The sequence below is a fragment of the Typha latifolia genome, chromosome 5 (assembly GCF_019914945.1).
Source record: "Typha latifolia isolate L0001 chromosome 5, TyphaL0001v2, whole genome shotgun sequence".
Lineage (NCBI taxonomy): Eukaryota > Viridiplantae > Streptophyta > Magnoliopsida > Poales > Typhaceae > Typha > Typha latifolia.
Genome location: NC_133090.1, coordinates 4,241,837 through 4,254,100, shown reverse-complemented (window position 1 = coordinate 4,254,100; position 12,264 = coordinate 4,241,837). Strand labels below are relative to the sequence as shown.

General features: G+C 41.5%; 1 protein-coding gene across 1 annotated transcript; it reads right to left on the bottom strand.

Moving 5' to 3' along the window:
* Nucleotides 1–1,639: 1,639 nt before the first annotated feature.
* LOC140788677 (protein CANDIDATE G-PROTEIN COUPLED RECEPTOR 7) lies at nt 1,640–3,487 on the bottom strand. Its single transcript, XM_073138052.1, has one exon. The coding sequence runs from the start codon at nt 3,257–3,259 to the stop codon at nt 1,910–1,912; it is 1,350 nt and encodes a 449-aa protein (XP_072994153.1). The 5' UTR covers nt 3,260–3,487; the 3' UTR covers nt 1,640–1,909.
* Between the last annotated feature and the right edge of the window lie 8,777 nt (nt 3,488–12,264).

Sequence of the window (12,264 nt, the reverse complement as noted above, 5' to 3'; positions counted from 1 at the left end):
ATAGCATCCCCTTGAAACAATCTCTAGTCATCCTTCCAAACTTTGCAATACATGTGAAAAAAAGTGCAACCAGCATAGTCCTATACCAAGATTGTGCAGAAGCCAAAAGAAACCTAAACTGCTAAGAAGATGAAGATGCATGCTAGTTCCTGTTAAAGAAGGTTGCCACTGAAATGATTCCCTTAAAGATTTCAACTGTTCTGGAAATTAAACGGGACAAAGAAGAAAGCATCTTAAGCAGGAAACTATGCTGAGAATTATCAAAAACACTTATTAACAAATGATTTACTTCAATTTATTGATATTCTAAATATGTTATGTCTGTACAGAAATATCAGTATTGCAACCATCTTTGTAATAACTGAAATTGTAGAAAAGCTTAAAAAAGCATGTTAAACAAATTTACAAGCAAACATAGTTTGAAATAACTGCATAAATATTGACCCTCCTAGGAAACTAGGAATACCACTTTATTTTTCTAACTAAATATTGAGTCTACAGTTTCGTAATCAAATAGTATCTAGAAGGAAGATTTAGTACAGAAGCAGCAATTATCCACTGCAGCACCCAAGAGACAAAGAACTCCAAAATGGAACGAATCAAGAGCTCAGTTCAGCCTAATGTACACAAAAGTTGCGAAGTTCGATAGTTCTCTAATTATCAATGTTCAGAAGAAACTAAATTAATACAGATTCACAGAATAACTGGATTTTGTCGACAATTGCAAAACTCAGAATTATCCTCTTTAATTGCCCACTAAACATAGCCAGTTTAGAATGAATTAGTAAGACACTCTTCCAGAAGCTCTTCACTGGAGGAGCCACTATGACTGCAAAACAAATATGCACATAGATGATACTTGATGTGATCATAAATTCCTAAAATCTCTAGAGCCAACCTTTCTTCAGATCTGCTATAGTCAGCAAGAAATTATAATTGATTGAGAATCATGGTCTTCCCCAAATAGACAAGGATCACTACTCACTCCAAGCTCTTATCTCTTTGTTGGCCATTGAAAGCGGTAAGGAAGGCAGTGATATAAATAATAATAGTCGATATTTTGAATGAGGAAAGAATGCAGTTCTACACTATGTTATGCACATATTATCATCATAAACCCATCATAATGTTCAAATTTAATGCAGGTAGATGCTATCAAGTTAACCAAAACATTCCATTGGACAATAATGTCATACTTTCTTTATTAGCTTTTCTTTAGCAAAAGGAGAAGCAAAAGAATAATTCTCAACATAGTAGGGTTAAAGAAATCCAATCTCAAATTCTCAGTAAAAAACACTTACGCCCTTCTACTTAACCAAACAATATCAGATTATGCTAGTAGATGTTAACTTTACAAGCAAGAAGTTGATTACCAGCTAATTTGTTTACTTCAAATGCAAAGGACAACTACACCCATTTTATTAAACTGATAAGTTGACAAGAAGTCAGAATAATACATGCAACTAAGATCAAAGTCACTATTACATTTTCCGTAGCAAATCATACATGATTAGTATTACCAAGGATGTGCAAGTGCAATCATACACCATGCATCAACAGTTCAAAATCATATGAGTTCAATCAATAATCAAGGTGTAAATATGAGCAATAGATGTCTACAACAACAACAAAAAAAAGAAAAAAAAAGAAACATAGTTAAATATGATAATTACTATGAAGATATACAAATAGCTATCTCATCTGCAGTCAAATAGATAAAAGAAATGACATAAACAACGGGGAGATGCTAAGCGAGAGACCAACTTAATATGACATCATTTATAATCCCACTTACAGTAAGACAAAATCAAGTACCAAATAAACAAAAGCAAAACATTAGCAGGTTCCCACCTATACCAATTGTTCTGGCAACAGAGCAAGAGCAAAGTCCAGAATCATCCCTAAGTTTTCACAGCTCAAACTCATCGTCCAACTTGAGAGCCTCGGCGGCAGCCTCCTCCTCCTCATCGTCAATCACAAAGTAAGGATTGTGCACTTCCGGCCTGAATTTGTACCCTGTGAACACATAGAAGGCGAGTGTCGCAAGCTCCCCTGCCATGACGCTAGTCCATAGATACCGGTACGAGGTAATTGTGACCAGCGCGTACACAACGACCCTCGTAAAGTAAATGTAGCAGATGACAACCACGTAATACTGTCGGAAAAGAGTAAGCTTCATGAGATTAACAGCCGCCTTCCCGTCGGTCCTGGCGGCCTCCCGCAGATTTTTAATCGACCAGACGATCGGGAAAAGCACGGCGCAGCAGCAGACGACGTCAACCAGGAGGAAAACCTGCTTCCATGTGACCCAATCGCGCGCATACGGCCCGGACTCATCGATCACCACCTGTGCGATATTGGCGACAACCTGGAGAGGGATCACCACCATCAGCACCTTCTTTTCGCGGTCCTGAAGGTAAGGTTTGAGGAAGGACCAGCCAGTTCCGATCAAAACGATGAGGGTAAACAAGGAGATCCCTTTGAGGAAGCTAAAGATATAGAAGAGCACGTCCCAGCCGTGGGCGCTCCCGGTGCGCTCGATGTGGGACTTGTCCTCCGCCTCGGCGAGGAGATTGAGCGCCTTGAGAGCGACGACAGCGAGCATGAAGTAATGGATGCGGAAGACGGCAGCGCGCTTGCGGAGGAGGATGGCGATCCAGAGCGCGCCGAGGGCGAGGTAGGCGCAGAAGAGGACGGAATAGATGAAGGGGAGGACGGCGGAGCCAGCAGAGAGGTAGATGCGGCGGTCGGGGGAGCGGGGATCGAGGTTATACATGGCGGAGCGGACGGACATGGAGACGCGGAGTCCGGCAAGGCAGTTAGCGAAGACGAGGGTGTACTGGCCGGGATCGGTTATGGGAAAGGAGGTGGAGAAGGAGGTGGATCGGGCAACGGCAACGCGGGAGGGGTTGGAAGGGGGATCGAGGTGGTCGAAGGAGTAGACGACCTTGACGAGGTCGGATTGGAGGGCGCAGGTGACATCGAGGTCGCGGAGTTGCTGGAGGACGTGGAGCCAGGCGTCGGCAGTGGAGAGGAAGAAGCCGAGCTGGGAAAGGTCAATGTCGGAGGAATCGGAGAGGGAAATGGAAGAGACGTTGAGCACCAAGACGCCGGCGTGGGTGAATCCGAACTCGTCGAAGGGGATGATGGCGCGGGAATCCGAGGAGACGGAGTTAAGGCGGATCTCCCCGGAAGAGGAGGAGAGGAGGGAGAGGAGGAGGAGGAGGACGACGGCGATAGAGCGGTAGATCGCCATCATCCTCGAGGAGTGCAGATCTCGGTCTCTTTCTTAATTAGCGTTCTTAGATTTGGGGGAGGAGGAGGAGGAGGAGGAGGAGGAGAGAGGGAGAGAGGGAGAGAGGGAGAGAGAGATCTGGGGATTGGAATTGTCAACTTTTCTTGGGGAAGATTGAGGAGGAGGGAAGAGGAGGCACGTTGAGAAAGCGTGATTCGTCGGCAAACGAGGAAGGTGTAAATGGATGTGAATCAAACGGGGTATAGTTGTAATTTAGTGTTTCATAACAAAAGCGGACTGGAGATGGGTGTAATTACGATGATGGCATATATATATATATAAGACAGCTTCATTCATATAAGACAACTTATGCAAAATGAAAGAGATAATAGGGCTACTCACTTTTGACACAGCCCTCTATCGGGCTATAGCCACAGCAATAAGAATTACAACAAAGAAAATTTAGATATTAGACTATAGGGTCTAGCCTACCAACCAGAGAACTTCTACATGCCATTAGGGTGGGGTTGGAAGAGCTCTGTGCCCTCTGCTATATTCACTGGAAAAGTACCGTTCACCTCTCCCTCACTTGCAGATTCGCGAAGGTCGTCTGAGGACTCCTCAACAGTAACCAAGGTTGGGCGATTGAGTGGGAAATCAGGCCCTCGGACAATTTGGCTCGCCATGGTTTGGAGCAAGGATTCTAAATAGAATGTTACATGCATGGTGCTCATGGCAACCACCATGTGGCAACTATGGAAGCACCGCAACACTAAAGTGTTCAAGGGCAGCGAAGAACTCCTGAGAGCGATCGTCCATAGGGCAGTGCAAATAGCGCGGGACTATGCTAAGCCCATTGTTGAGCAGCCTGGGCGCAAGGAGCGTAGGCCAGTGGACTCATCCGATGGAGGGATGGTCAAAAGTAAATGTGGACGGATCCTACCCTAAAGGAGAAACCTAAGGTGGGCAAGAAGCAATGCTCCGAACATTGACGGCCGCCTTACTAGCAGCTCTCTAGGAGCCGGTCGTCGAAGAGTCGACGCTACAGGCCGAGGGTAAAGCCCTTTGGCTTAGCCTGAAGTTGGCAAATGGCCACAATCACATCAAGGCAGAATCAAACTCTCTAGAGTTAGTCTAGATCATCAAGAATCAGGTTAGTTGCCCTTGAGAACTTCAGGAGTTAGTTGCTAAGTGCAAAACACTACTTAGCTCTTTTGTGAACGGTTGGTTAGTGCACGTTAGGAGAGAGAGCAACAAGCGGTCGACTAGGCTGCCCAGCGAAGAAAAGTGGGTCGGGTCTAGGAAGGTTGGGGCCTACAGACCTCATCCCTCCCAAGTTTTGTAAGCTACTTTCTATTGATGTCTTACCCTCACGGGGTTAGGCATAGCTTAATCAAGCTTTCTATTATAAAAAAACATAACTATAAGGTCTAAAGTAAAATGCATCGTTGGTAGGGATGAAAATGGATCAAATACGGACTAGATATTGCTCAACCCACACTCGGTCCATATTTTTAGTCTGAATACGAATATTAAATGGATAATAAAATTTAAAACTATATCTTACCTAAACAGATATGGATAAATTTTAGATAGATGATCGTATCTTAAATAGATGTTGATTGAATTTTAAATGAATTATAATTTTTTACTTAGACATAATTGATACAAAAGCATTAAGAGTTTCGAAAAAAAAATTTGTATCTCAAATACATATAAAATTAGAAAAATTAATCTCTATAAATCATTCAAAAATATATGCAGTAAACAGATATCTGATATCTGTATCCAAATCCAAAAATTATATTCGACTCGTATCTAAATCTGTATCGAAGTATTTTTTTTTTTCAAAAATTTTATCCGTATTCAAATAGGATAATTTGTTTTATCCAAATCTAATTCGAATCAGTTTAGATAGTGGGTTAGGTCGGAGTTAATCCGACCCATTTTCACCCCTGATTCGTTGGTGAATACATAGGCGCAAACTCTAAGATTAATATGCGGCTCCGCCAAGATCTAGCAATTAAACGTGCACAGCCCTAGGTGAGAATATATTGGTATTCTATACTAAAGGGCAAAAGGAAGGCAATTGAAGGTTTAAATTCACATCCCATAAAAGATATCAGCGTCCAACTAATCTTGGAGAAATTGAGAGGGGCAGTATGGGGAAACTGGAGGTTAAGACGTTTTATCGTTGGTAATCACGTAATTAATCCGGGGGTAGTGGTGGGGGGATTGCTTCGGCAGTAAGGATTGACAAATACTTATAATAGGAGAAATGTCTTAGTCTTCTTCAATATATTTCTATATTCCACCCCACGAGATGCAAATTATACGACCAAGGAGTTGTTGACTTCTCTAGATTGAAGAAAAGGAAAAGGACTCTTCTAGATAAAAACAATAATTTCATATTAAATTTCGATTGATTTCGATGGACCTAGAACAATAATAAAATCCTTAATTCTACTCTTAAGAGAAGAGGGATTTGTTATTTCCTGTTTAATGCATGGGTGAGCCAAAGTGAAAAGATTTGAACTTTTGAACTCTAGTGCAGTTTATGAAGGTTTTTTTTATATAACCATATTAGCTCTCTCAAATATTTATATGTTTAATACGTTTTAAAACTTAAATATGATACTGTGTGTGAGAATCCTTGACCTAGTAAACGATTTTTATAGGAATTTCTAATTCTCTAAAATAACTAAAGTTTCAGAGAGAAATTTGTATAGATCAGCGATTTGTAACTCGAATCAAAATGCAATTTATATAAAAATTTATTTTTAAAACTTGGCATAGTTTTTAGGAAATTTAAAATTTGCATATAAGTTATTGATGGAGTGAGCAATTTTCAATGCATCTAGTTTTATATTTATATTTTTAAATAAATGAAATATGTAAAAAAATTAAGAGCACACTTAAAATAGTCCAAAACTCCTCTTCAGGTCTTGGAAGTGTTCATATTTAACTTTTGGGCACTGTGGATGAATGTTGATTGATTATTAGTTTGGATAGAAAGCAAGCCAAGTAATAGGCAAGTGGAATGAGAGTAGGAGATTGATTTGGACTTTTGAGCAGTAGACAACGTTCATAGTATGATATGGAATTATTTGGAAATTTCTGATTAGGCAAAGGGGAATCTGTACCGCTGTGGAGTCCCTTATAAAACATTGACTTGCTACCTAGAGGTGATTATATAGCTCAACTTGCTCATTCCTAGCCCATCCCGATTTGGGCTAGGCTAAGCCCGACTCAGACTCAGTTTGGACCTGGTTTGGCTCAAGCTTGAATTGTCAATGAGTGGCACGAGCCAACCCTTTGCCCATCTAGGCCAACCCGAAAGCTAGCCCGTTGGTCCGACCCAAAAATCCAGCCCAATGACCGACCATGAAGTTTGCCCTAGCTCGAATGTAAATAAAATACTTTTTTTTAAAATAAGCCTAATAATAATAAAAATTCTAAAAATAGCTAAAAATTCTATTATGCCATGTCCGTCTATTAAGCTCGGCCTAGCATAGTCTACTCTCTCACGGGCAGATGGGCAATAACTGGCTAGACTATTCTAGCTCGACCCAACTCACTCCTGAGTGGGTTGGCGAACACGGTGCTTAGCTTGATTGGTCTGATGTGCCCTGTCTGACTTGCCCGATAATCACCTACCACTCGAGGTTTTTAGTTCTTAGAGCCACCTAAAAGTAGTATCTAAGTGGCAAAGATATTTTATTCATTTTTGGAATAAGTGCTCACAATAAATATATTTAAGAGTTTATACAGGTATCACAAGATGAATAGATTGTGAAGGAGCGATTGTGTTTAACCAAAGTTTTGTCCTATTTCCTCTTCATAAATGTGTATTTTAGTGCACTAGGCTTTAGGGATATGAAGAAAAAGGATATACATGGACTAGCTCTCCTATCTAAAGTTTTGTCCTATTTCCTCTTCATAAATGTGTATTTTAGTGCACTAGGCTTTAGGGATATGAAGAAAAAAGATATACATGGACTAGCCCTCCTATCTAAAGAAACAAACTAATTCACATATAAATTAAACCTCATTTTGTACTAAACTTTGCGATCCTGCTGAGGATCTCAATCCAATCATTCCTAGACAATAAATAGAGTCCTTATTGTTTGTCTAGAGGTGGTGTGCATAGAGGTGTGCATCGAACTCAGTTGGTTACAGTTACCTTTAATTTGTTTGGAAGCGGTGGGCATCGAATTTGAATGTGCATCCATGTAGGCAGGTGATCCCACTGAAGTTGATTTTATGGTATATTGCAGATGAGACTTAGAGGGGGATTTGTAGGGTTTGCAAAAGGCTGTGGGGGTGATGTTTGAACTGAAAAAAAAGTCGTGGAAAGGTGTAGCTAGGTGATAGAACAATCTAGGGTTTATATACGATAGGCTGGGAAAGTGTCGAATACTGTCGAGACGTAGTAGTTACTCTCTTTATAATCATGCATATGTGCAAGTAACATGATATTATACTACATAACAAGCATAATGGAATACATATCATTGTCATTTATTTTGGTGCTAACGCATATGATCATACCCAATATATATGCATAGAAATTATGATACGTGAAATCTTACCAAACAATAAAATAAAATTAACATGCACAACATGTAATAATAATACTAGGGAAAAAGTACGCACATGCATGATATGAATGTGATGATGTCATAACGTAAGTTATTTTATTTTCTAATCTATCCCTAGATTATAGAAGTTTTACTTGCATGACATCGCTTTCCTAATAATAGCTATAACTGTGTCACAAATCATACTAGCATGGTATGGAGTCCACCTCAACAATGACACTAATAAACATTATAAGCACCATATTTCTTATAATAATTAATTTAAATACTCTTACTGACATTCACTATATGCATGGGTAGATCCATCCATAGATTACTATATTTATTAATTAGGTTGAGCTAGCATAGCTGTACCGGTGCCTAACACATTATTAAAAGTAATTTAAAATAACTTACCTCAAATTCTCATTCCACTAATTATTATCGATTTAAAGTAAATCATATAGGCAATATTTAATTAATCCGCTTAGTTTAATAAGACAACCTGCTTAATATAATTTTACTAGAGTAAATTGTATTAATTCTCTAACGGGAGCAATTAATATAGATATACCTAGATCAACGACTTATTTGCTAAAAATTAATTTTAACCAAAATATAATTGACCATGCTAAATTCTAATTAGAGCTAATCCCCTATTATGAGTTATTTGTAACGGCACTCTCATGCCACAGTTTGATTCATAAAAAATAATGATATGACTCGCAAGTGACCCTCTAAAAATAACTAAATATATTTACTATTGACATAGCTAATTAAACAAAGGATTTAAAAATACATTAAAACGGATGAAAAGCAACTAATCTATTTTGGTCAGCTGAAAGCCCAAAAAAATGGGCTAGGCTAGTGGGTTGGGCTGCCCACAACCCACCTGAGCTCAAGCAGGCTTAGGCAGCTCGCCCACACACCACCCTCGCCACCTCCTTCCTCTCACCCAATAAAAGACCAACAAAGAGAAGGAGGTGGCTGCCAACGTGCCCCATTATTAGCAGCAAAGGCTGGTGCACTAGCCGACACCCACGGTAGGTACGACACGCAAAGTGCAACCCGGTCGGAGGCCTAGCATGGAGCCGTGAGTAGGGATGGCTCCATGACGGGGGAGAGGGTCATCGGCAATCCCTGCCATCGACACTCCCACCCACTACACCAAACACACCCATACGACACACAGACTCCACACGAGGTGGCACAAGGTCGACCGAGGTAGCCAACGACGATCAAGCCCCCACACCACGGCCAATGGCTAGAGGGATGAGTCACTCGACAAACCCGACCACCATGACACCAAAGGATGGCATCGGGAGCTTCGTCTTATGAAAAGGAAAGCTTCTGACTAGACGAGGAGAGAAGATGGCACTGATAGTGGCCGATCTCACCCTTGGAAGTCGGTAGGAAGAGGCCACTTGGCATAAAGAGCCCATGAAGGGCCGCAATCATGAGAGCTTCACGAGGTGAAGCACCCAGGACCAGCGTGGAGGCGACCTGAGGTCGTTAGCTGACCAATCAACTAACAAGACTAAAAATAGAAGAGAAGAAAGGAAAATGGCAGCTAGGCATTTATACTAAAAATAATTAACGAGGGAGGAGGACTCACCTACAAGTCGATTGGCAATGTCAACGTGCCCGAGAAGAGAAAAGAAAAAAGAAAGAAGAAAAAAGAAAGAAGGAAAGAGAGAAGAAGAAAAGGAGTGTGTGCGTGGGGGGGGGGCGCACATGCCCCCTTAAGTTCCACACATGTGTCGGTCATGTGTGTGCCCAAAATTTTTTTTGTGTGGATGTTACACTATTGGCCCTTATGAGCTCGAGTCCGACTAACCCCTAAGAATAATTAAATGTTGACATAAAAGATTAAACCCTCAGATCTAATATAAGATACATCTTAATTAAACTAATTATTAACCTAAACTAATTAAATAGAATCTAGGGTCCTTATTGCAAGTTGAACCTAACGTTCCCACATCCTCTACTTTGTCTCGGCCTGTTTTAGACCGTAACATATTACCACACTTCCCTCACCTTGTTCTCAAGGTGCTGCATGAGGGTAACAGTCCATCTCCACCATTCTTGCTTGTTGCTTCGACAACTTGGCGCGGACGAGTATGTGTGTATCCTAACTTGAACAACCAATTTTTCTGTTAGCCTAGTTAGTAATTCAAGTTTGAACAAACATTTAGTCCCAAGCTCATGAGTCACTCCGAAGCTCTCTGACAAATTGGCACCTTTAGGGGCCATCGGCCTTGCAGTCTTCACCCTGGTCATAGAATCTTTGACCCAATTCATCTCATCCACTTTCAAGGAAAAAGTCAGTAACTCAAATCAGGAAAAATGCTTAAGTCCTTGTGTAGTTATCACTAATCAACTGCCAATACGAGAATAAGATGAACTCCTTTTATAGATGAGCTTCTTCGCTTGCAAGCCGTGGTCTCTTGCGCTTTTCCATCCGTCATTGTCCTTTGCGCTTCTTCACATGTTAGGCCTCCATTGGGTTGTGCTTGTGTCTAGCATGAGTAAGCCCTTTAGCTTTCCCCCCATGGTTCCTCTTATCTGTTTCGTTTCTAGATTTGGCTCAGGTCTAACCTGCACCACCTTAGTTTTAATAGCAGCCTCCTTGGTGTGGTGCAGTAAAGTGAGTCTAGTCCAATCTTGATCGAGTTTAGAGTGGTTGGCCTGAATCATCTTCGTTGGTCCTATGGGGTTTGGCTCCTCCCTACACTCGAGTTAATTCTCCTTTGATCAAATTGGGCTTGCATCCAAGTGCATCAGAATCTCCAGACAATCTACCCGTGGTAATTCATTTAGAGCCTAGTAAGTGACTTGAGTCTGCAATTCCATGCGCTCAGGCTGAACTGCCTTGCCTCCAGACTTTGAACTCCATCAAAAGTTCTCTGAAATCAAATATAATAGTGCCAAGCCTCTACATCCATTAGATCACAAGTACTAGAGTCGAGCTCAAACTCATGGCCTTAGATCTAGACCTTAGCCACTTCACATTTCTCGTCCGCCCATAAGATCGTTTCATCTCCTATTGCCACATCAAGCCCAACTATTGGGTTCACGGTTAACCCAAGCCATCGCACCAATTTTAACTCCATGAAATTATGCATGCTACCCGAGTTTATCAGGATTCTAACTTGTGCCCTCCACCCGTAGGGTGCGAGGGGCCCGCGAGCCCGAGTGAGCATCTAAGCTCAACTTGGCTTATCTACGGCTTACTCCACATCAATGTCTCACCCATTCCAAGCTTCCACCTCTTCCCTCTCCTCGTCTACCTCCAAGAACATGATGGCCAAGGGCTACCTCTTATATTTGTGGCTGGGTGTAAACCTCTCATTACAAAAGAAGCATAGGCCTTTAGCCCTCTAGTCAGCCATCTCCATAGGAGTGAGCCTTTGGTAGTTGTCCTTCCCCCCTCGATTAGGGTTCCTAAGGTGGAGGACATTGCAAAGTTGGTGGCTTGGTGATGGGCCTAATCTTGGGACTTGGCTGATGGGTCATTGCCCCAGCTAGAGCTCCCTTCTAAAGTCGAGCCCAAGCCTAGGTAATAGCCTCGAAGCTTTTAGCTTCGAGTAAGGACTACGAAATCATGGCCTTCACCTCCACATGGACGTCAGCCTTGGTCACCTGATGAACATGTTATAGAGTTGTGAATTGGCTTCTTAGGCTCGAATAGTGGTCCACTAGTAGACTTGAGATAGAGCCTCCTAAAAGTCCTCGTATTCGGTGGAATTGAATTGAGTACACATGGCTGCAGTAAAGTCAGCCCAACCTGTAAAGGGTCTAGCCCTATTTGTGGTTTGAAACCAACGACTAGACTCCTATTGAAGATGGAAGGATGCTAGTTGAATTTGCTGGTGTGGTGGAGTTTCATGGTTGCTAGAGAATTTTTTTCACTTGGTGCAACCAATCCAATGGGTCTCCTCTGAGTACTTGGAAAAATTGAGTGGCACGATTCGAGTTTGAACACCTTGGACCAATCTTTCATCTCAATTCCTTGGTGCCTAGTTTCGGTGCGGTTCAAGAGGGCCACGTTCCTAATGTCCCCACAACCTCATTGGTGGGTCAGGTCTCCATGGGTTAGGGGTTAGGAGGTGCACCCCTATGGGTCCAAACCCAAATTGGGTTTTGGTTGGATCTATCCATGGTCTCGACTTGAGTCCATTAATGCAAATAAGGTCAAATCGGATCACATCATAAGAAAATTGGACTCATTGATCATGTCTATTTATCTTATCTATTTTAATAATTTACTTTGAGTCCTAGTATATTAGAAATTGTTTATCAAACCGATAAAAAATTTATGGATCCAGGGATGGAATCTTATGTCAACGATTCACTATCACTAGTGTGTATCGAATTGCTCCTTTCTTTGCGCACCTTTATTTGCTAGTGAAAATGTATTTAAAGTGCCTGGTAAGAAACAATCACGGA